Genomic DNA, 25,563 nt, shown 5'->3' on the forward strand with positions numbered 1-25,563 from the left:
CTTAGTCAAATCGCAGGTGGTTATGTATCGGGCATCACCTACCCTGTCTATCAGATTGTCCACCTGGGCATAGGGTAATATCAAATTTGGAGACTGCATTTAGTTTCCTAAAATAATTACAGAACCTGATCTAGCCATCCGGTTTTGGAACCAGTACGATAAAGCTCGACCAGTTACTGAATGATTCCTCGATAACGCTGAGGTCTAATATTTTCTGTACCTCCTCTTTAATGGCCTGTCGCCTAGCCTCAGGTAATCTATAGGGCTTAACATGTATGACATTACCAGGCTCTGTATGGATGTTATGCTCAATAACCGAGGTTCTCCCGGGTACAGGGGAAAAAACTCGGGCATTGCACACAAGAAACTATTTTACCTCCTGTTTCTAAGGGCCAGACAAGGTGGCAGCAATTCTTACTTCAGGAATAGAAGGTTCTCTAGATGGAACAGTCTGAACTACAGTACATTAACCAACGCTTTCCTCTCTTACCAGGGCTTCAAGAGATTCAAATGATATAACTGTTCTGGCTTCCTCCTCCCGGGCTGGCTAACTCTATAATTGACCTCTCCTACTCTTTCTAGGACTTCGTAGGGTTACCGCCAGGTGGCCAAATCTTACATTCTACTGTAGGTACCAGCACTAACACCTTATGTCCTGGCCTAAACACCCTAAGTCTGGCATTCCGGTTATAAGAGTTCTGCTATGAACTCTGGGCTTGCTGCATGTGTTGTCGCAAAATCGGCAACACTGCTGCAATGCGATCCTGTATCTGTGAAATATGTTCGATTATGCTACGGTGGGGTGTTGACTCTGTTTCCCAGGTCTCTTTGAGCATATCAAGTATACCTCGTGGGTGTCTCCCATACAACAACTCAAAGGGAGAGTAACCTGTAGAGGCCTGAGGAACTTCTCTTACGGCAAACAATAAATACGGTAAGAGAAAGTCCCAGTTTTTACCATCTCGGTCTATGGCCTTCCGTAACATATGTTTAAGAGTCTTGTTAAATCGCTCCACTAGGCCGTCGGTTTGAGGGTGATAGACCTAGGTGTGAAAATGTTTGATATTCAACAATATGCATAGCTCTTTCGTAACCCGGGACATAAAAGGGGTTCCTTGGTCCGTTAATATTTCCTTGGGGATCCTGACCCGAGTAAACAACATTAATTCTTTGGCTATGCCTTTTTCGGATGTATTCCGGGGGGAACCGCTTCCGGATATTTTGTGGCATAGTCTACAATGACTAGAATGTGTTGATGGCCCGTGCTGACTTAGGCCCGTTACCTATCAGGTCCATTCCAATACGTTCAAAAGGAACTTCAATAATGGGCAAGGGTACTAACGGACTACGGAACAATTTTACTGGTGAGGTCATTTGATACTCTGGACATATCTCACAATAATGTTCTACCTCTTTGTGTAGACCCGGCCAGTAAAATCACGCCTTTATTCTATCAGTGGTTTTCTTTGCCCCTAGGTGTCCCCCCAGGATATGGCTATGGGCCAGGTCCAACATCTGACTTCTAAAGGATTTTGGCACCAGAAGTTACTCTAACCTATCGGGGGTCTTCTCTTTCTATCCTATACAAGAAGTCATTATTGTAGACAAAGTAGGGTGGTGATGGCGTAACATGGGGGTTAACTGGTACCCCATTTATGCTCACTACTGTGGCCTTGGCGTTTACTAGTGTCAAATCGTCTAGTTGGGCAGAGGCAAACTTTACGGGAGCAACCTGTAAGTCCTGAAAATCTAATTCTTGGGGGTCCTCAACCTCAGGTTCTTCACCTGCCATACCCTTTAACAGAGAACCAGGGTCTACAGGATTGGGGGCCTCAGACAACAAGGGTACAACCTGGACACAATCAGACTTTCTTTCCCACAGTTCCCAAAACCACGGGAAATCCTGACCCACTAATACCTCGTACATCAGATTCGGCACTACCCCGACCTGATGATGTACTGGGTCGATGGGGTTTTCTAAGTACACTTGTGCAGCCGGGTAAGTGTGATTATCCCCATGGATACAGGTTACTTGTAAGGCGATTCCTGTCAGAAACCCAGACTTAACCAGATGTGCAGTGAACAATGTAACTGCCAGGATCAAGCATTTCTCTTACAGGTACTCCATCTACTTTTACTTCACACATCCTGTTTCTCTCTAAATGACCCTTCTCTATAACAGTCTGCTTAACAGCAGGAACCCCGCCCAAAAAATACCCCACAGAAATGTCACATTGCATTTAGTCAGAGTTCATAGGGCAAACTGCCACCACATGTCCAAGTTCATGACATTTGTAGCATTCAGTGTACTTCCCAAAACTGGGTCGGGGTTTTTTCTCCAGTCTATTGGAAGGAATGGGACTAGAGTCCCTTCTATGGGCCATAGGGACTTCCAACTCCTTTATGGGAGTCTGAGTCCCTGTGGCCCATTAGGCAGAGGAACAGTCTTACCAGACCTCCTGACGTGCGGGGATCGGTGACCGGGAAACTCGTCGGGACTTGTATTCCGGGCCATCTCCTCAGCAGCAAAGTGGCGTTCCACTAAAGCAACCAACTGCTTTGCGTTTTGGCGGCCATTCTGGCTGACCCACTTTTGGATGGTGCGAGGAAGACCCCGCAGGAACCGGTCTATGATGACCCTTTCAATGACGGCCTCATCCACTCTGCATGGAAATGTCTCCAGCCTGACGAATGTCAGGCTGGAGACATTTCCATGCAGAGTGGATGAGGCTGTAGAGTTGGGAGCGTGGAGTTTTTTCTGTATCGTAATGCCAGCAGTGGAACCGCTGGGCCCGAACAGCGACAGTGACACCTAGCCATGCCATAATCTCAGCCTTCAGGGTTTCATAGTTTTTTGCTTGCTCTGGCTCCAAGTCATAATAGGCCTTTGGCGAGTCACCCACCAGGAAGGGAGCAATCATTGCAGCCCACTGCTCGGATGGCCATCCTTCGCGGGCTGCGGTATGCTCAAAAATCGATAGGTATGCCTCCACGTCATCGTCCATCGTAATTTTCTGTATGATGTGAGATTTTACCTGGTGAGCGACCTGTGGGGCCACGCTAGTCTGGGCAGTAATTCTCTCTCCCAACACTTGGAGCTCCTGGTGTAGGCGAAGTTGCGCCTCGTTTTGCTCTTTTAGCATCTGATGTAGGGACAGTACCATCTACTGTACTAACAACGCCGTACCTTCAGTTTGTGACTTTGTCATCTGTTGTAAACTCTCATTATAGGATTTTGACATCTGCTCTTGGGTCTTTGCCAATTGCTGCAAACCCGGCATTAGGATACCAGCATTTTCTGTTTACCTGTGCTGAAGTGTGGTCAGAAATTCCTCCATTTTCCACTTTCACTGCCTTGTGAACTGCCCACATTTAACTCTACCAATTGTGACGTCTCAGTCCCAAAGTATGATCTTATGTCCAGATCAAAGGCAGGAAAACTTAGCATTTGTGCACAGGAGGGTTATTTACAAGGTTCAAATCAGGAACAGGATTAACACTTCACAAAACAGAAACAAAAGACCTAACTCCTTTCAGGAGTTCTGACTAACACAGCTTAGTTAGGGACTAACAGTGGGAGAACTAAACAATTTCCCCACATTGCACACTGTACCTGCAGCAGCTCCCCTTGCAGTCTCTCACAGGGCTGTCTGTGTATGTGCCTTCAGATCAGCACAGCAGCAGCAGGAAACTGTCTGTGCTGCCTTTTACCTTGCAACTCATTAATTAGGGCAAAGGAGAGAGGGAAGGGAACATACCCTGGAATGTGCTGGGTCCTATGTACCACCCCTCAAACACCTTTTGCTTCACTACATCACAATATATATATATATATATATATATATATATATATATATATATATATATATATATATATATATATATATATAATTGTAGTTTGCACTCACGGTTTCGAAATGGAGGCAGATGCTTGTCCCATAGTTGTAATGTAATGTAGACAAAAGATGACAAGGGATCTCCCGAGGACAAAGAGACAGCACACGCAGTATAATTCAAACAGTAAAGTGTATTATCAACACAGGGCAGCCAACGTTTCAGTCCTCACAAAGGGACCTTCCTCAAGGCAGTGCAACAAGTGACTGATCTAAACACCCATATATACCCCCACCAGTGAGTACAAAAACACCTGAACCCAATTCAACAATCCATTAAAAACCGTGAAAATCAAACATGCAGCTGCATAGCACCACCCACAGCAGTCCTATGACCAATGGGAGGCACACTGAAAAATTGACAGGCAAGAGCGCCAATGCGAACAGCCCAGCAGGCAGACATCGTGAGGTAATTGCACATTTGTGAGTCCGTTGTGTACCACGTAGTCATTGAGACATGCACTGTCTCAGTTCCTGGTCCGACGGCGTCCATAGCAACCACTGTACGGTTGTAAAGTCAGTAACCGATCCAGTCAGTCAGTAACCCACCCACCCAGTCAGTAACCCAAAAGTCAGTAAAACATTCACACCCAGGGTCAGTCAGTCAGTAAAACTCAGTCAGTAACCCACCCACCCACTCAGCCAGTAACCCACCCACCCAGTCAGTAAAGTCAGTAACCCACCCAGTCAGTCAGTATTTGGGGACCTATTCCTGATCTCCTCTGATCAGACTTTGTGGATATGTCTTACATTTTTTTATGCACCACCTCCATGATCATACATCCATTTTAGACACTGAGGTTGAGCGGTGAGCATTTTCTTGTGTTTATAACCACTTCTATATGTCTTATAGCCATAATACTTTTCTGATTCCTCAGTTCACTTACATATTTCACATGTGCATCATTTATTTAAATTTGCTTATAGCACCATGTATCAACTTGTTTATTTTTAGAATAATTTACCAAGTGCTCAAAATGCTGAATACATCACGGAAATAAATCCAGTAATATGGAAGCCCATAGAAATACCTCTTTAAATAGTATTAACATGCACCTACTTGGGTCCTACTTGGAAAAGCAATACTGTACCTCAGCATCTTGTCTTTAGCAGAGAGGTAGAAAAAACACTGATATTTATCATTAAAATATGAAATTTATATGCACATATACAATAGATGACCTCCCATGGAATGTATAATAAAATGACAAAGGACATCCCGCTACAGTTGATAAGTCCTTTGGGTTGCTTATAAGGTGATTTTTCTGTGTAAAGGGTCAATGTGGGGGACAAGGTAGTTAACTACATAAACCAACTGTATTGTGATATAAGAAACAGGTATAAATCGAATACCTCCTGCCAAGAAACTAAAACATTTTGCTTCCTGTCAGAAAGAGGTGGGGGATTTTTTTGGTGGTGGGGGATTTTTTTGGTGGTGGGGGATTAAAAAGATTGTAAAATAATTGAAATGTTTGCAGTAAACTGTAAATGTTCTATAAATTTGACAGAAATGTTTATGTTAATAGATGACAAAAAAAGAGAAAATTAAAGAGGAGAATCGGAAGAGGATTAAGGCCAAAGATGAAAATAAGGAAATTGAACAGTGGAATTCCATGGCTTCTTCTTTCGAAAAAGAACTTAAAGATACTTTTGTCCCTGGGATAAAAAGACTGGAAGAATTTGTCAAGACTGTTCAGACACATTCTGTGAAGTTTCTGGTGGAACTAACAACATTAAACACCTGCGTTGAGGTGTGGCTTGAGCAATGCAAAACTCACAGTAGGTATTTTTCTTTTCTTAGTATGTTATTATTATTTATTAAGTGTAGGGATGTCAACCATTTAGCATAAAAATTAGTGAGATTGGGAGGTACTGGAACAAAAAAATTATTTACAGTATTATGGCTTTTTTTAAGTGAGACTCCATTAAAGACTATGGGGGTCATGCACTAAGCTCCGTTAAGTCACTTTTAGAGTGCAAAGTGCTCTTAGAACGTGATGTTGCGCTGAACCCGATGTACTAAGCAACACAAACAGGCACTTTGCGCTCTGAAACTGACTTTTTTGAGGAATTTTTTCTAAGTCCAACTTTGCTCGTTCATTATCCTGTTTGCGTTAAATTCTGCCCTTAAGCGGGATGCACTAAGCAACGCAACCTTAGCGTACGCGAAAGTTGCGTTGATCAGAACACGTCAGCTCGAGGTAGACGCAAAAAAAGCTGGAGTTAGAAAAAATTATTTTTGCATGCGCAAAACCCATACAACAGGCCGCAGGGGTCTGGGGGTGGGTGTCCCCGGCTCACCAAGCCGGGGTCCTCGCAAGAGTGCGGGGGTCCCTGCAGGGGTCCCTGCGGGAGTCCAGAGGTCCCCGCTGCCGTCCCGGGGTCCCCACGGGTGTCCCAGGGTACTCGCGGGCCTGCGGTACCAATGTTGCGCCTCCAAAAATAATAAACAATATTTATAACTAAATACACCCCCCTAACACATACAATACAGTAATGGGCAAAATTACTATTATCCACATATGGATAATAATGCATTTGCCCATTTTAAATACATATAACTTTCAATAAATACAGTAAAAACATATTACTCTTACCTTTTACAGGCACCCACAATGAAGGCTGTCTTCATCCTCATCTTCATCTTGCCCATGCCCCCTCCGATGCTGCAAAACATACACAAGAATAAAAACATCCAATGTAATGTCCCCTAACCCCTTAATCACCATAGCGGTTATTAACCACTACAGTCATTAAGGGGTTAACCCACCCTCACCCACCACTCGGAGGCCTACATACCCTCCCCCACTACCCCCCACCCCGTGAGGCCTAACCACCCTCACCCACTACCCAGCCGGGAGGCCTACCCACATATCCTTGGGGCAAAAACCCCTTCCCCCACCCCCAGTACCCACAATAAAAACAATACACTGCCCCACAATAAACATCATTCTATTTATTAAATACATAACCCACCCCCTGTGCCCCACCCCCCCCCATAAATACATGATTTATAAAAAAAAATTGCCAGCAAATTGAAATCTCCATTTTTGACAGCGTTGCTATCACGGTATGCAGAAAGCCTGAATACCAGTGATAGAAACATTTGCAAAAATGGTGAGTAGCCGGGGACGTGATGATCTGCCCTCCGAAAAGGGCTCACCCGGTGAGTTGATTCTGCTGCAGGGAGAGAGAGTCACCTCTCCCTGTGCCAATCTCGCCAGAATTTTTTTTAAATTTCAATGTTATTACTAGTATATGTGAGTAGGGGGTCTCCGGAGCAGAACCGCATTGATTTCAGGTCCGGGGACCCCCTGTTTCCCGAGATACAGGCCCCGTTATGGGGTGCCAGTATATCCTATAATGGGGCCTGTGTCTCGGGAAGCAGGGGGTCCCCAGATCTGAAATCAACAAGGTTCTGCTCTGGAGACCCCCTGCTACAATACACTAGTAATAAAATTAAAATATGTAATAATCACCAATACACAACTCACCCCCTGTGCCCCACATAAAACCATTATTTTACACACAGGATTAATACCACAGGCTGACAGGGGTCCCGTAGTCCCCACAGGTGTCCACAGGCCCCGCAGGGCAACCCAGGGGGTTCCCATGGGTGTCTGGGGGCCCTCAGGTGTTCCCCACTAGGCTCCATGGGCCTCCAGGTGGTCCTCGCGGGTGTCCGTGGGCCCCGATGGGTTCCAAAGGTGGTCCCCGCAGGTGGTCTGGGGGCCCTCGGGTTGTTCCCATGGGTGTCTATGAGCCCTCGGGTGGTCCCTGCATGTGTCTGGGGGCCCCACAGGGGTCCCCGCAGGTGTCCGGTGGTCTTCAAGTGGTCACCGGGGGCATCCAGGGGTCCTCAGGTGGTCCCGTGGGTCCTCGGGTGGTCCCCGTGGGTCCCTGCTGGCCTGCGATACCATTCCTGTATTTAAAAACATGGCCAACATTTTAAAAAATACACCTTCCCCCCCTCACCAAATGCATACTGTGTGATGTGTGACGCAGTAATGTGTGAAATAACCAACTATTATCCAGATATGGATAATAAATTATTTGCCCATTATTAAACACAAAATTAGCTAGCCAGCATAAATAAATTAAATAAAAACAGTTCTACTTACCCCTGCCTACATGTAGGGCATCCTCGTCAGCATACTGCAGGGCCATGTCCTCTGATGCCAGCAACAATACATAATAAAATACAATCTAATGGCCCCTAACACCTTTATCGCCTTAGCAGTTAATAACCGCTATAGTAATTAAGGGGTTAACCCACCCTGACCCACAACCCACCCGGGAGGCCTAACCTCCCACCCCGGACCCACTATACCCACCCTGTACCCATTGAGTGGCATAGTAGTACATCATACCCATATAATATGGGCATGATAAGCAACTATAGCAGTCAATGGTCACACTAAAACAAAAGCATGAATGTCAAAAATACACAAGAATAAAACAAATACAAGTACCTAAACACCCAGAAACAACATGCTAGGTGCTAGGTACCCTCCCAACCAGGTATCCTATGATTCTTTTGGGGCACCCCATTATAAGGCTCAGCAGTGGTCTCGCAGTAAAGTCAAGTCGGTCATAGTCATGTTTACCGAGATGTATAACTTGATGTAAAGCTGATTCATGTGATAAGATACATATGATACTGCATTTGTTTTTATTATGTAACTCATTGTGTGGTTAAAGTTATATATGTGTTACACTGTGTCCAAGCGGGGATGTTGGTTCTTTCACCAGGAGTATAGCCTCGGTCCACCCTAGGTCCCCTGTCTGCCCCCTACCTGTGGCTGCAGCTGCATCTGGCAGCAGAGGCTGGGGGGGAGTGTGGTGAGGTTACGGCAGGTGACCCGGTCGCCGGAGGCTGCTGGCGGCTCCCCTTGCAGGGCATGGCCATCTTGGCTATGATCGCGCATGCACGAGATGCCACGCATGCGCAGTGTAGGATCGTGAGGCAGCCATAGCAGGGAAGGGCTCCATGGGGACTACAAGCCCCATCATGCATAGGGGCTGCAGCAGCACATGAGCAGGCTTAGCCAATAGGACTGCCAGGATTCCCTGCTTCCCCAAATAGATACATTGCGTGTGCTAGGATCACGACAGTCAGAGCTGGGATGAGGATGGGGTAGGGTGTGTAGGTGTAGGGCGTCTGTGACAACTGCAATAGGCCAGAGACTCCCTTAAACTCCAGATAGGCCCTGACTCCCCTCAGCTAGTGGTCACTGCAGGGACAGGCCCAGTAGTTAGGGACACTATTATTATCAGTGTGTGTATTATTGCATGTGGTTCTGTAACGGGGTTATCCAACAGTAGGATCCCGTACAGGTGGAGGCGCTGTCACCAGACAGATCAGGCACACCCCAGGTTCCAAGCAGCAGAGGCTCATTTCTCCTGTGAGCCGCATGTAATGCACCACATACACCAGAGCCACAATATCTGCCAGGGGTGGGGGAAAAGTGCGTTACAATTGGACGCACTGCTGAGATCTCAGACCTGGTGTGCCCTACTCAGCAGTCAAATTTGTAAACCAATCAAACACCATGTTTACGCCCTCGCAAACAACAGGTCCACGAGTGGGCCTTAGAGCTCCGGTAACCTTTGCGACTCATGGTCACAGTGAGAGGAGTCCCTGCCCTCACGTCGATGTTCATTGTCCGCGACCAAGTGAAAAGATCACCTGGTGTGAGCAACGTCAGGATCATCAGTAGAAAATATGACAACGCTCACCAAGGGAGTGTTGTGTTACTGGCCATCAGGCAGGAGATATGCCCAGAAGATGCCCCTCAGGTCATTTACCTGCCAGAGACTCTGCCCGAAGGGTGCCCGCTCATATATCACCCCAGATTGTAGCACCATCACTACCTTTCCAAGCAGTAGTGAGGGTTTCCCTTCCCCAGCCCCGTCTCCCATTTTCCAAGTTTGTTGCCCGCTCATATACCCTGGGTTAGTATCCCCCAGAGCTACATCCCCTCCTGGACCCGCCCCAGGCTACCGGCGGCTCCCCTTGCAGGACGCCGCCATCTTGGCTATGATCACGCATGCACGAGATACCATGCATGCGCAGTGTAAGAGCATGAGGTGGCCATAGCAGTTAAGGGCTCCATAATGCATAGGGGCTGCAGCAGCACATGAGCAGGCTTAGCCAATAGGACTGTGTTGCAGGGTACATGCAACTACACACGTGGGTTTCTTGACAAGGCTGTTTTATTTTGCCTTGAAAAATATACAGCACACAAAACAAAAATAGCTCTTTTTCAGCACTAAACGAAAATGGCTTTTCCTTCAGCAAACCGAACAAAACCGTTTCTCTTTAGCAGACAGTTTATATATATGCAGATACCCTTATTCTATGCAGGGTACAGACAGTTCACAGTTTCACTACTTTGCTTCTCAGACCTTGTTTTCAGGAATCACTTTAGCAGCTTACTCCTCTCTCATCAACAGCCTCCATGTGTCTACAGCCTGGGTTTTAACATACCTTGATTAGGCAGCTGGGATCCAACTAATTGTCCTGAGGTTCCCAGCTGAAGTTAACCTAGTCAGTGCTGCACTGCAGACTAGACATAGGTTTTCCAGGCATATAACTGGTGGCTTTTGTTTACCCTGTCACAGACTTCCAGGATTCCATGCTTCCCCAAATAGATACATTTCACTCACTAGGAGCACACCAGTCGGAGCTGGGACGAGGAAGGGGTAGGGTGTGTAGGTGCAGGGCGTCTGTGACCCCTGCCCTAGGCCAGAGACTCCCTTAGGCCCCAACTAGGCCCCAACTCCCCTTAGCTTGTTGTCACTGCAGGGACAGGCCCAGTAGTTAGGGACACTGCCCCTGTAGCACCAGTGTGATGGACACAGCCAGGACGTGGCAGCGAACTGGTGATCCGGTGGTCTGTTACCAGATTAATCTACAGATCAGAGACTATCTTCAATGGTGATACCATCCACGTGGGAGGTCACCCCATGTGAATAAGTGGATCCCATTTTTCCATTGTGGCACTACCGGGTACTGGAGTACCCAGCAGGTATCAAAAAGTGCACCAACATTACACACAGTAGTTGTGGGCATTGCTTTCTCACACATTTGGTTGGGTTTGCTGCTTGTATAACTTGATGTAAAGCCGATTCATGTGATAAGATACATATGATACTGCATTTTTTAAATTATATAACTCATTGTGTGGTTATAGTTATATATGTGTTACACTGTACCCAAGCGGGGATGTTGGTCCTATCACCAGGGGGAGAAAATAGCCTGGGTCCCCCTTGGTCCCCCGTCCGCCCCCTACCTCTGGCTGCAGCTGCTTCTGGCAGCGGATGCTGGTGGGGAGCATGGGGAGGTTCTGGCAGGCGACCAGGTTGACGTAGGCTACCAGCGACTCCCCTTGCAGGATGCCGCCATCTTGGCTGTTATCGCGCATGCACAGTGTAGGCATGCGAGGCGGCCATAGCTATGAAGGACTCCGTGGGGACTAAAAGCCCCATCATGCATAGGGGCTGCAGCAGCACATGAGCAGGCTTAGCCAATAGGACTGCCAGGATTCCCTGCTTCCCCAAATGGATACATTTTGTGTGATAGGAGCACGCCAGTCAGAGCTGGGACGATGAAGCGGTAGGGTGTGTAGGTGCAGGGCGTCTGTGACCCCCATAGAGACCCAGCGACTCTTAGAGACCAGAGACCCCCTTATGCCCCAGCTAGGCCCCGACACCTCTCAACTTGTGGTCGCTGCAGGGAGAGGCCCAGTAGTTAGGGACACTGACTCTGTATCACCAGTGTGAGGGACACAGCCAGGACACGGCTGCGAAGTGGTGATCCATTGTCTGGGACCAGATCAAAAAACAGATTAGAGACTATCTTCAGGGGTGATACCATCCACTTGGGAGGTCACCCACGTGGAGGCGGTTGTCGTCATTGACAACAACCATCGCTGGATCAGTGGATCCCATCTTTCTATTGTGGCGCTACCGGGTGTTGGAGTACCTGGCAGGTATCATCAAGTGCACCAACTTTGCACATGGTAGTTGTGGGTAGCGCCGTCTCACACATTTGGGTGGGTTGCTGCTTGTGGACACCAGGGTGGTTAGGAGCCCAAGGGCCCTCAGTACTTTGGGGAGATAATTCACCAAAGGGGGACATTGAATTGGAGGACACTGTGAGGGTACGGCCGTGCGTGGCCTTGTTGGTGGGGACAGTATATTGTTATTCTTCTTATGCATGCAGTAAACTGTTATTATTATTATTATCATTATTATAATTGTGTGTATTATTGCATGGGGTCCTGTTATGTTATCCAACATAGTAGGATCCTGTACAGGAGGAGGTGCTGTCACCAGACGGATCCGGCACACCCAAGGCTGCCTGTTTTTCACAAGACCTTTGCCCTCTGTGGTTTTTTTGTTCAACGGATGTTTAGATTTATGTGAACTTTTTAATTCATTTGTAATGTTATGAGCATTTGATGTGCTCTTTATACATTTGACTTATTGGTACTCATTTTGTGTTTTATTTTTTCTTTGAGCCCCTTTTTTTGTTTTATACAGTATGTTTCTAAAGTGACCCCGCTGATCACTGGAGAATGGGAACTGCAGGGAGATAACTACAATTTTCTAGAGGATATCAAGAATTTCTGGAACATTGTGCCTTGCATTTGTTCATTTTAACTTGAAGCTCACGCTTTCTTAATGGCTGCATCCATGTTTTAGTTACATTCACATGTATATGAAATATGTAGAATAGAAGAAATAGGGATCTATATCTCATATGCATTTTATTATGTCTTTTTGGAAATAATATAACCAAAGATGTACTGTATTATTTTTTCATTTTCTCATTTAGCAAAAGAACAGAGAGATATAAATATTGCTGTAGAAATAATGAAGAAGATACAGACAATACTAAGCAAACATCAGGAGATGTTGCAGAGGAAGGATCAAAAAAAAATAGCGAAATACCTTAAATATCTGGGGTTTGAGAATTTGGCACGTTCCCTGAAGTCATCTAAGGTAGTCAGTACAATAATACTTTTAAGTCAATAAGCAAAAAATTGTTTCTACTCTATGTTTCCTTGTTTTACGTAATAGCATTTTTTTTATTTTTGACAGCATTTTTTTTATTTTTGAAAGTAACAAATAATTTATTGGGAATTACAGTGAGTTCTTGCTTACCAACAGATGCCTTATCTGCCGCCACCAGACACATTATCCGTTTATCTGATGGTTGCCCCCGCTGAATAACATTGACCTGCAATCCAACGGTCCGTTATCCGACGGTGGTTGGTGGGACGCATTCCGTCGGATAAGCGAGGACCGCCTGTATAGGCTAAAGTTGTTAAATTCCGGGCATTATTGAAATCCCTGTTCTCTGATTGGTTAAAATCCCAGGCATTACTCATTCAGTAATGCCTCGGAATTTTTTGCACCTTGCCAAGTATTAATTTCCAGCCAGTCAGCTGTCCCTTGTCAAAACAGTTCTCAGACAAGGGAGGTGATTGGACAGGAAGTAGAAGCCAGGCAGATACTTCCCCCCTCCCTGCAGAGAGCTCCGCACAGGACACATTGAGGAGGGAGAGTTTGTGCTGCTGTCTGCAGAGTGTGTTTTTTATTTGAGTTTGTGTTTGCATCTGTCTGCATACAGGCATACCCCGCTTTAAGGACACTCACTTTAAGTACACTCGCGAGTAAGTACATTTCGCTCAATAGGCAAACAGCAGCTCACGCATGCGCCTGTCAGCACGTCCTGAACAGCAATACCGGCTCCCTCCCTGTACCGAAGCTGTGCGCAAGCGGGGAGACTATAGAGCCTGTTATACATGCGTTATTTACATCAGTTATGCACATATATGATGATTGCCGTACAGTACGTGCATCAAAAGTGGGGAAAAAGGTAGTGCTTCACTTTAAGTACATTTTCACTTTACATACATGCTCCGGTCCCATTGCGTACGTTAATGCGGGGTATGCCTGTATTTTGTTTTGTGTGTAGCAGCAGAATTTGTGCATGTCTGACTGCAGAGTTTGTGTGTGTGTGTGTGTGTGTGCAGTAGCACTTTGTGTGTGTCTGTCTACAGAGTTTGTATTTGAGCTGCAGAGTTTGTGTGTGTGTGTGTGTGTGTGTGTAGGTCTGTCTGCAGAATGTGTGTGTAGAGCAGTAGTGTGTGTGTGTGTGTGTATGTGTGTGTAGAGCAGCGGTGCAAAAACTGGGTAGGCGCAAGATTATTTAGGGGGGGGGGCGCAGGTGGTATGCTTTAAAACCTGGGGGAGGGCAGATGCTGTGCACAGCGGCCAAGAAGCTCAAGCTCCTTGCTGCTTCTCTCTTCTGTTGCTTGCTGCGGGGACGGGGCCTTCACTGCACACAGACAACCCCTCCTCCTCCTGTCTGTTTGCAGAAGCACATGGGGGACCCAGATGAAAGTGTTTGACTTTTATGATTGTATGTTGTGTCTGTGTTGGTTGTGATTGTGTGTGTTGAGTGTGTGTGTGGGTGTTGGGATTGAGTGTGTGTGTTGTGTTTGTGTTGGTTGTAATTGTGGGTGTTTTGATTGAGTGTGTGTTGTGTCTGTGTTGGTTGTAATTGAGTATGTGTTATGTGTCTGTGTGTGTTGTGATTGAGTGTGTTTGTTGTGTGTGTGTTGTGATTGAGTGTGTGTGTGTTGTGTCTGTGTGGTGTGTGTGTTTGTTGTGATATGAGTGTGTATTCTGTGTGTGTTGTGATTGAGTATGTGGGCTGTGTCTGTGTTGTGATTGTGTGTGGGTGTTTGAATGCATCAGTGCGCAAACTGGTGGGCGCAAGATTATCTAGGGGGGCACATGTGGCGTGCGGTGAAACCTGGAGTGCGCTGGCCAGCAGGCGCTGTGCGTGGGAGGGCGAAAAAGCTGTGCGCGGGCGGCCGAACAGGATAGTGCAGGTTTTGGCCACATGATGGTGTGTGCACGCACGGGGGCTTCGGAGGTATGGGGGAGGAGCATGTCCCAGCGCTGTGACGTCAAATGCCCCTCCTTCCGGTGTCTGCCCTGTAATAGCGCTGTGGCCCTGCTCTCCTCTGCTGGCAACCTGCTTCGCTGCGATCCTCTGCAAGGAAAAGGGTAGGCTGCCATTACATCAATAATAATATGAATGTACAGAAATAATTTAAAAATAAAAATGAAAACACAACATTGAAAACGGAAATAAATAAATCATACATAATACTGTAGGTAGGAGTGTGGATGACACTGGGGACAGCAAGCCAAAGAGCAGGGAGAATAAAAAGGCAAATGGGTGAAGGAAAAAAGGGAGGGGATGGGAAAAAAAGGGGGGGGGAAGAGGGAAGGGAGGTAGCAAAGAGGAGGATGAATGCCCCCTCCCCCCCCCCCCCCAAAAAGGATTGCATTTGTGCACGTACACTCTCCCAAGCTTGGCGTTTGGGGAGACAAACAAAATTGATGTTGGAGCGCGCTCAGCAGCAGTCAATGCACACACACACAGCCACACACATAAATAGCCCCGATCCACACCCCCGCTGGTGCTTGCAAAATTATGCAGGGCACCCTGTGCTCATGCTTGGAGTTGGTGATGTCACCGCTCTCAGTGGCAGCGTGGACGCAGCCTAATTTTGCAAAAGCGAGCTGTTGAAATATATAAGTATTTAGTCATATTTGTATTTACATTGTGTACCGTTCAATAAAGGTTTTTTTTTTCATGTGATTTTGATTACATTAGGCAGGGGGGCCCGAGAAATTTCATGGTTGAAAAGGGGGGCTCGGCCTAAAAAGTTTGCTCACCCCTGCTGTAGAGCGACAGTTTGTATGTGTGTGTGTAGAGCTGCTGTGTGTGTGTGTGTGTGTGTGTGTGTGTGTGTGTGTGTGTGTGTGTGTGTGTGTGTGTGTGTGTGTGTGTGTGTGTGTGTGTGTGTGTGTGTGTGTGTGTGTGTGTGTGTGTGTGTAAAGCTGCAGTGTGTGTTTGTGTGTACAGAGAGGGGCTGAAGAGTTTGTGTATTTATAGTGGGGAGACAGCTGAGCGTGTATCTATAGATATAAATAGCTACAGTGTGCATGTATATAGAGATGCTTTAATGTATTTACTTTTTATTTCAATAAAAAAAATCTATATTACTGTAACACCTCCCCCCCGCCCCCCAAGGGAGATTTGGTAGTCACATGGTGTGCTGAGGTGCATACCTATTGTTCACAGGAGGAGTGAGTCTTCGCTGATAGTACTGGGGAGGGGCAACAGTTCAGGCTTCAGCTTCTAGTCCAATGGTGCAGCACCTCCAGCCCACAGGGCTCCTGCCAAGGACATGGATTCTCCCCACAGACACTCATCAAGCACTGACTCATATAGTCCAGGGATGATACAACTGTTTTTTTATTGCAGCTTCCATTCTCTCTCCTGACCCCTGGAGCAGACCCAAGGGGCTTGAGGCCCAAGACCCCCTCCATAGCCCCCTAAACCCCTGATGGGGCAAGGTGGAAGCACTCCCACTCCACTGAGGGAGGGAAGACAGACAACACAATTTGGTGGAGTGCTAGCTTTTAAACCTGGGGGAGGGGTTTGTAATCCAGCCCCATAACAAGGCAGGTGCAGGTACTGACAGGCATCACACCATCTGCATGTGACCCAGTCAGTACCCTCCCCAGGCATGACACTCCAAACTGCCGGTAGGTCTGCACCTGGATAGAGTAACATTGTAGCTGTCCAGGCTGCAACTGCAAGCTAGGCCATGTGCAGGAGTTTAACCCCAACACTGCCTGTTTCTATCAAGACTTATAGTGTTGAGGCCAAAGAAAAGTATAGCCAGGGGCAGTAGGCTACATCCTCCCTCTGGTGAAAACACCTCACGGCCACGCATAAGGAGCATAATTTATGCACCACAAATAAATTGTGCTGGCAAACACAGAATTACAAAAATAACAAAACAATAAAGTGCGAATAGTAACAGTGCATAACATAACCTTGGCATAACTGGTGTCTCCTAGACAGGAGGACCCTTCACCCTGTGCAGCACATTTCCTGCTCTGTTACCTCCCTTACTCATTGTGCAGTACCGCTCCTGCTCTTTTAATAGGCATGATCTAGATCAGGCTTCCTGACAATAATAAAATATTTTTATTTTTCCACTTGACCCACTCTCTTTGGCTGTGCGCCATATTTTTTGCCACTTTCTGACATGTCTGCCCTCACCGTCCGGTACTGTTACCAAATAGAATCTTTATCTGCCGTGTTCACTGACATATTGTAACGCCTGTATGCCCGCAGACCTGGCCAGTCCCCAGTACTGAGGTGGGTAAGGTTATAACACGCACCCACAGCAGTGAGGGCTTGCCCAGAGTGTGGTAATGCGTTGCCGGGCCTGTTGAGAAAGGGTTAACACATACTTGCAACGTCCAGGATGCCAGAGTTTGGATAGTAATGTCCGTGTGCCAGAGTTCAGGGGTTATAGAGAGCAGCATGGTGATGTCCGTAAGCCAGTGTTCAAGGATTGGAGAAGGCAGCGTAGTAGTATCCGAATGCAGGGTTCAAGGGCAGGAGAAAGCAGGGTAATCCAATTCAAAGCAGAGTTCAAGCCAGGGAGATCCAAAGGTAAGCAGGGACAGGAACCAGCGCTGAAAAAGACAGGAGAGCCAAGCATAGAGACTGCACACACAGGGGTCACAAGAAGCTATGCAGAGCAATGAGCTAGAGGACAGACAGGGATTATAAAGGAGAGGGAGGAGGACCAATGGGAGAGGGAGGAGGAGCAGAGGGTTGAGTGAGAGGTTGCAGGGATAGGTCAGAAGGAGCAAGGGAGGAGACAGGTGAATCACACAGGGATATGGCTTGTACGCCAGGGCTCTTGGAAGGCCTATACCTGGAGCGTGTGCGCGCGCCTTCTGTAAGGGTTGGATGCGCGCATACAGTGTGTGACAGGGAGCGTGAGGAGCATCGCGCCACGGGGGTGCTCGTCAAGGAAAGCGAGAGAGCAGGGGAAGAGACCGAAGGAGGTAATGTGGCAGGTGGGGAAATAGAGGGACGCCGCGAGCTGTGAGTGCCGCGAAGGGAATCTGGTGCCTGGAGAGGTGTGCGCACCTCGTGGGGAACGCGAGTGACAGCTGGACGCGTGTCCGGACACGCCGCAGAGGAACGGGTGCGGGAGGAAGAAGGGACAGATGGATGAGGAGGCGAGGGAGGCAGGTCAGAGGCAGAGGGAACAGGGGTGACAGGGAGACATTGGGAAGCATGAATTCCCTGAACCGTCACACATATTATACCCTATCCAGGTGAATATTTCTGCCCACTTGCCAGACCTTGACCAAATACCCAGCCCTATTTTCCCTGTAAAGGGCCCCGCTACGGCATTTCAGAGCCATCTATTCCAGAACAGCTGCTCGCACCCACTCATCCCTGTGTGCGTCCACCGCACTCATAAGGGCTTCTGGGATATAGGGGTAATTATACCCAGCTTTATGGAACCCCTGTACAAGGACCCTATCAACGCGGCTACTCTTCATCAGATTCTACCCGCAGGCCCACCCTGACAGTAAACAGGAATAGGGGTATTCAGGCGGTTCACAGCTGCCGTCCGGGCACGAAAACAGGAATCCACACGCAATCAATTAAAAAGGCTGTTTAATGAGTGCATATACACCAAAAAGTGTTCTGCTACAAAGAAAAAACTCTGACGCGTTTCGTCCGCAGGTAGGGACTTTGTGAAAGAGTATCTGGTACTGCCCACAGTGATGCTTATATAGTGAGACAAAGATAGTAAATGGGCGTATCAAATTGCATAAAAAATCTAGCCCACCAGAAGAATAATGGGCTAATTACACCCAAAATGGAGAATTTACATATTAACCCCATAATGGTACTCACTTGTGAGGGATCACTAAGGACAATATCTATTGCAGTAGAACATGACATTTAAAAGACACAAAAAAAGGTTAAAAACAAACATAATACTGCCGTCTTGATACATGAACCAACAATGTATAAAACAGTTACCAGTATCAATGTAGCAGAAAAGGCAACATACATATAATACAAAATATGCAAAGTAAGAAATCGCGAATCTCAAATACATACATAATATGAAGTTAATGTGCAACTTATAAACTATGATAGAAAATGGAGGATCCAGAATCATAAATAAGTGTAAATAAATATATATAAATAATAAAAAATAAAAAATAATAATAAATAATGAAACCCTTAATTATTATATATAAAAACAACAAAAAGAATAATAAATATGTGCACAGAGTAACAAAAACTATATTAAAAATCCATATAAATAATAAACCAATATTAATATTAACACATAATAATGAATAATAAAGCACAGTCATATACGTAAAATATATATATATATATATATATATATATATATATATATATATATATATATATATATACATCAAACTAAAAAGTGCTTAAGATCCCACTCAACATTAATGCCAGTGGGATGTAACGTGTTCATAGCATGAATCCAATACATTTCTCTCATGTTAAGTTTGTTTATTCTATCTCCCCCTCTAGGGTGGATATCAACATGTTCCAATCCTGAGAAAGAAAATTTGGAAATATCCCCAAGTTTACAAGATGAAAAATGTCGTGACACTGGGTGTAATAAGTCCTTCTTTAAAATAAGTCTAATTGTTCTTGAACTCTTACTCTCACGGGCCTGATAGTCCAACCAATGTATGACATTTTACATCCACATTGTAAATGGTAAATCACATAACTGGTATGGCAGTTCATAAAACTACCAATACGACGATTGCCATCACAAGTAGAAATGTTTTTAATGGGTTTGGCATATTTGCAAACCGAGCACCGCCCACAGGGGAAAAAGCCTTTTGGAATATTACTTAATTGAGATCTGTAAGATCTAAAATTGAACAAACTCGGTGAAAGATGAGAACCTAAAGTTTTTGATTTTTTAGAAATAAATCGTGGTCCACCCTGTATAAGGGATGCAATGTCCTTGTCCAAGAAATGTATTTTCCAATGTTTTTGAAAAATGTCTTTGATAGCTTTAGACTGTCTATTGTATATTGAAAGAAAAGATGGACACAAGGAATTATCCTCATAGTTGTATCGCTTCTTTTTTCTATGTAGTTTGGATTTGATCATTTCCTCTCTGTCTAAAGAGTCTGCATACTCAAATGCCCTGACAATATCTGCATCCTTATAACCTCTTTCTCTAAAATTATCCGCCATTTCGCGGGAACGAGTCAAAAACATTTCATTATTTGAACAAATCCGTTTAAGCCGGATAAACTGGGCCTTGGGTATGCTCTTAATCAAGGCAGGGGGATGACAGCTAGTTGCACACAGAAGAGCATTTTTGGACTGAGGTTTGCGAAAAATATCCGTCTGGATCTTTTTTTCATTATCAATAAACAGTGTCATATCTAGGTAATCTATGTGATGAATGTTCTGTGTATATGTGAAATGTAAATTATAGTTGTTAGTATTAAGTGTATTGATAAATGTGAGCAGTGAATCTAAATCCCCATCCCACACCAAAATAAGATCATCAATATAGCGCCAATAAAAAATAATGTGATTACGAAATAAATTAGAATCGTGATAAATGTGACGTGACTCCCAAAGACCCATAAAAAGATTAGCATAAGATGGCGCAAAAGACGAACCCATAGCAGTGCCTAATTTTTGTAAATAATAACGTGAATCAAACATAAAATAATTGTGCGTAAGTAAAAATGTGACAGATTCTAATAAAAAAGTGCATAAAGTGACTGATAAATCTGACAAATTAAGAAAGTGCTGTAGTGCATAAATGCCCTGTTCATGCGACCTCCCTGTATTCTATCATTACACATGAACAGGGCATTTACGATTTACGATGCATTCACGATTCTAATTTATTTCGTAATCACATTATTTTTTATAGGCGCTATATTGATGATCTTATTTTGGTGTGGGATGGAGATTTAGATTCACTGCTCACAGTTATCAATACACTTAATACTAACAACTATAATTTACATTTCACATATACACAGAACATTCATCACATAGATAACCTAGATATGACACTGTTTATTGATAAGGAAAAAAAGATCCAGACGGATATTTTTCGCAAACCTCAGTCCAAAAATGCTCTTCTGTGTGCAACTAGCTGTCATCCCCCTGCCTTGATTAAGAGCATACCCAAGGCCCAGTTTATCCGGCTTAAACGGATTTGTTCAAATAATGAAATGTTTTTGACTCGTTCCCGCAAACTGGCGGATAATTTTAGAGAAAGGTTATAAGGATGCAGATATTGTCAGGGCATTTGAGTATGCAGACTCTTTAGACAGAGAGGAAATTATCAAATCCAAACTACATAGAAAAAAGAAGCGATACAACTAGGAGGATAATTCCTTGTGTCCATCTTTTATTTCAATATACAATTGACAGTCTAAAGCGATCAAAGAAATTTTTCAAAAACATTGGAAAATACTTACCTTGGACAAGGACATTGCATCCCTTATACAGGGTGGACCACGATTTATTTATAAAAAATAAAAAACTTTAGGTTCTCATCTTTAACCGAGTTTGTTCAATTTTAGATCTTACAGATCTCAATTAAGTAATATTCCAAAAGGCTTTTTCCCCTTTTGGCGGTACTCGGTTTGCAAATATGCAAACCCATTAAAAACATTTCTACTTGTGATGGCAATCGTCGTATTGGTAGTTTTATGAACTGCCATACCAGTTATGTGATTTACCGTTTACAATGTGGATGTAAAATGTCATACATTGGTCGGACTATCAGGCCCGTGAGAGTAAGAGTTCAAGAACACATTAGACTTATTTTAAAGAAGGACTTATTACACCCAGTGTCACGACATTTTTCATCTTGTAAACTTGGGGATATTTCCAAATTTTCTTTCTCAGGATTGGAACATGTTGATATCCACCCTAGAGGGGGAGATAGAATAAACAAACTTAACATGAGAGAAATGTATTGGATTCATGCTATGAACACGTTACATCCCACTGGCATTAATGTTGAGTGGGATCTTAAGCACTTTTTAGTTTGATGTATATATATATATATATATATATATATATATTACATATATGACTGGGCTTTATTATTCATTATTATGTGTTAATATTAATATTGGTTTGTTATTTATATGGATTTTTAATATAGTTTTTTTTCACTGTGCACATATTTATTATTCTTTTTGTAGTTTTCATACTAACATAATAATTAAGGGTTTCATTATTTATTATTATTTTTTATTTTTTATTATTTATATATATTTATTTACACTTATTTATGTTTCTGGATCCTCCATTTTCTATCATAGTTTATATGTTGCACATTAACTTCATATTATGTATGTATTTGAGATTCGCGATTTCTTACTTTGCATATTTTGTATTATATGTATGTTGCCTTTTCTGCTACATTGATACTGGTAACTGTTTTATACATTGTTGGTTCATGTATCAAGACGGCAGTATTATGTTTGTTTTTAACAATTTTGGTAGCATCAGTTTTTCCTTGGAGTATACTCTGGAACATTTCTACCACCCTGACAGTACCCAGAATATCTGTCCCTTCCATGGAGACTCATAATTATCCTCTTTAACTGGAGGAGCGGAAAGGCCTTCCTCCATTTTCTCTCTGCACTTGCGCATAATCTCTACCTCCTGCTCAGGTGTATACCTTCCCTCTTCCCACCAATGGTCCACATGGTCCCCCCGCTTCAGGACAAAGCGTTTCCAATGCAAATGCGGCACATACCATCTGAACAGTGGGTCCTATCAATTATACACCTAATTCCCTGCAGATGTTACAGGCAAATTACACACATTATCATCATTATGTTTAGGCAACACAGGCATCATAGGTGACAAGGGCCGGGGGGACAGGGGCCTATACTTATTTTTTAACGTAAGGGCCCCAGGGCGGGATTCAAGGAAGGCAACACAATCAGTATGGGCAGTAGGGACAGGACAGAGTGGGAGTGGCACTGAACTGTCCAGGTTTGGCTTTGCAACCATTATGTAACCGGAGCAAGGATAGTGTCCTGAGTCTCTACCCTATCGGCAGTAAAATACAATAGTTCTGGTTGCGCCTTCTCTTTGTCGGCAGCAAAGTAATACGAGAGGATTAGGGCATTTACCTGGCTACGGCCCGACCCACTGCCGACATCACATAGTCCTTATCAAGGCCTCCAAGCCTCAAAGTTCGGGAACCACAGCATCAGCGATTCCCTCAGCCATCAAATTTTCTCTTTCTCGCTCCGCTCCCAGCACTGCAATAGAAAGGGATCCACGGCAGCAGTACTCACTGGAGCAGAAGTGTCGGCCTTCAGATCCATCTGGCCGGATCGACTGTCTTGGTTAACCCCCACTGACAGCACCGGAGGAGTAATTCTGTTCTTCGGAGGCGGCCACGTACGCTGAAGCTTGAACTCTGGCCTGCTGGACCTCCTTGCACTGCTGCAGGAACCGGGTGGTGGTCACATGTACCATCAGCCAGGTCGGATCGACGTCCTGGATGTTCATACCGAGCTAGATGTCGGGTTCCTGGGCTGAGGAAACGATGTTTAACTCGGGAGTGATGAAGGCACCGTCCCGTACCTAATTGATGGATGCACCCTCGCTGGCCTTCCGTCCGGAAGCTGGCCTCGCAGTTGCAAATATCTCCCACTTGGAGCTGGCCACCGGGGACAGATTAGATGGAATCCGACAATACTCCCCTAGGGAGCGGCTCGCATATTCCAGAACATGGTTCTGCTACGATTTTGGAATGTAAAATGAAAAGGACTCAGGCCCTCGAAAACCGGCCGGCATGGAGGCAGGTAGGTCCTCTTTAATTTCTTCCTGTTCCGTAGGCCTGGAAAAGAAGCTACCTTCTTGCCCAACGGCTCGTAGAGACCCTGCTCCAGAGTCCAGGTTCATAGTGGAATAGTCTCTGCACGAGCCAAAGTTTATACAATACTGGTCAGGGTGAAAAAGATCATATATGATGCCCATATACAGATGCAGCGTCCGTTATTCAAACAAATCATGGCGCCGATTTCATGTGCTCTGCTGTATTCCACGCGGCATTAACGCGGCCAATCATGCCAGGCACCCGCGCTTATCGCGATTGCTTTGTTTGAATTTCATGCATTGTGTGCGCATTTAAATGCAATAAAATGAATGAATTGCAATGTGTACAGCACTGTGCTACATTGCTACTGTGTCAACTTCAGGTTTTTAAAAACCAGAACACTAAAATGCCATTTTCTGCACTCGCCGCACTCGCTTCTTAAGGTGGGAAGGTCGGAAGACATCCCATGTCATGACATCGGTATTCCGAGGCATACACCGCGCAAAGTTTTTGAATAACGGCTGCAGCAACTGAAGTCCCTCTTGGCTTCCCCGGACAATTTTCTGGACATGTCAGTAGTTTATGGACTAAGCATAAAGACTCCATAGCTCCCCCGTATTTAGGGTGGTCGTTGGTAGCTCAGGCCCTTGCCGCTATGGTTGTAGGTACGGCACGTTGCACCGCTGACAACGGGATCCAACTTACAGATCGTCTCCCGGGCGATCGTAAATGGTGCAAATGAAATGCAAAAAGATTTCCCCGGCATTCTGAAGCAGCAGGAGACCTCCGGGCAGTTGAAAGCGTTGGCCACATTGACTAGCCATATTGTGGGACAAGGTGATGGGGAGCAGCTCAGACACAGGTCTCACTTGTTCAGTCACCACGTGCGTCTACTGCGAGCGCTCGCCATATCCGGCTACACCCTATAGGCGGACCGTTAGCTCCTCGACTCCTTCCTCTGGTGGAATCAGCAGTCCCATGCAGGATAGAAGGGGCGCAGCTATGGCTTTGGTGCCAAGCCACAGATATTTTGCAAATCTTGAGCTTGCATTTTGCATTGTGCTGGAGCGTCCGGGCAGGTACCATCTAAGTGCACCAATTGCCATACATACGGTGGCGCTACCACACACACACACACACACACTTTGGCTGGGCCGGGTCTGTGGACACTAGTGGGTTAAGTGCCCAGGCACCTCTGAACTTTGGGGGTTCCACCAGGGTGGTGCTACTGTAGGGACAGAATATGGTGTGGTCCTTGATTTTATATATATATATATATATATATATATATATATATAAAGCTTAAGCCTATAGGAAACCATGTTAAAAATGGTTTTTGAGGCAAAAAGTGACACTGTGTGCTCATTTGCATGTCATTTCCCAGAATCCCTTGCTGCAGTGTAAGTGCTGTATGCTGGGTGATAATGGGGAAAGGCGGGGTTGCAGACCTGCCTAAGACATGCAGATGAGCATACAGTTGTATTTGCATATATATATATATATATATATATATATATATATATATATATATAATAGACAGGGCAGCTGGCACTCCAAATACCAAGAAAATTTGCCGTGCATATCCTATACCAATAGAAAGGGGGGAAAAAAGCAATCCACCCCAGCAGGAGCAGACACAGGACAGCACTCAAAGGTAAATATGAAAACTTGTATTGCAAGTAAAACACAGCACAAACATGACCAACATTTCGGTCCTCGTAGGACCTTCCTCAGGGTGGTGCTTGAGACTACTGGCCAGTGGATCTCTTATATACCCCCACACCCAGATGACTCAACCAGGATAGCTTATTGGTCGTGCACCCAGTCCCAGGATCAATTCCAATTGTTGCTGAAGTCGCACTATG

General features: G+C 45.2%; 1 protein-coding gene across 8 annotated transcripts in view; it reads left to right on the forward strand.

Moving 5' to 3' along the window:
- LOC142501655 (putative ATP-dependent RNA helicase DDX60) overlaps window positions 1-25,563 on the forward strand; it is a 362,879-nt gene that overhangs the window by 191,088 nt on the left and 146,228 nt on the right. For all 8 annotated transcript variants that reach the window (XM_075611796.1, XM_075611815.1, XM_075611833.1 and 5 more), the window contains 2 exons: window positions 5,420-5,672; window positions 12,736-12,902. In XM_075611796.1, the coding sequence (XP_075467911.1) occupies window positions 5,420-5,672; window positions 12,736-12,902 (420 nt within the window). The remainder of the gene's footprint in view (window positions 1-5,419; window positions 5,673-12,735; window positions 12,903-25,563) is intronic.

The sequence above is a fragment of the Ascaphus truei genome, chromosome 1, assembly GCF_040206685.1.
Source record: "Ascaphus truei isolate aAscTru1 chromosome 1, aAscTru1.hap1, whole genome shotgun sequence".
Lineage (NCBI taxonomy): Eukaryota > Metazoa > Chordata > Amphibia > Anura > Ascaphidae > Ascaphus > Ascaphus truei.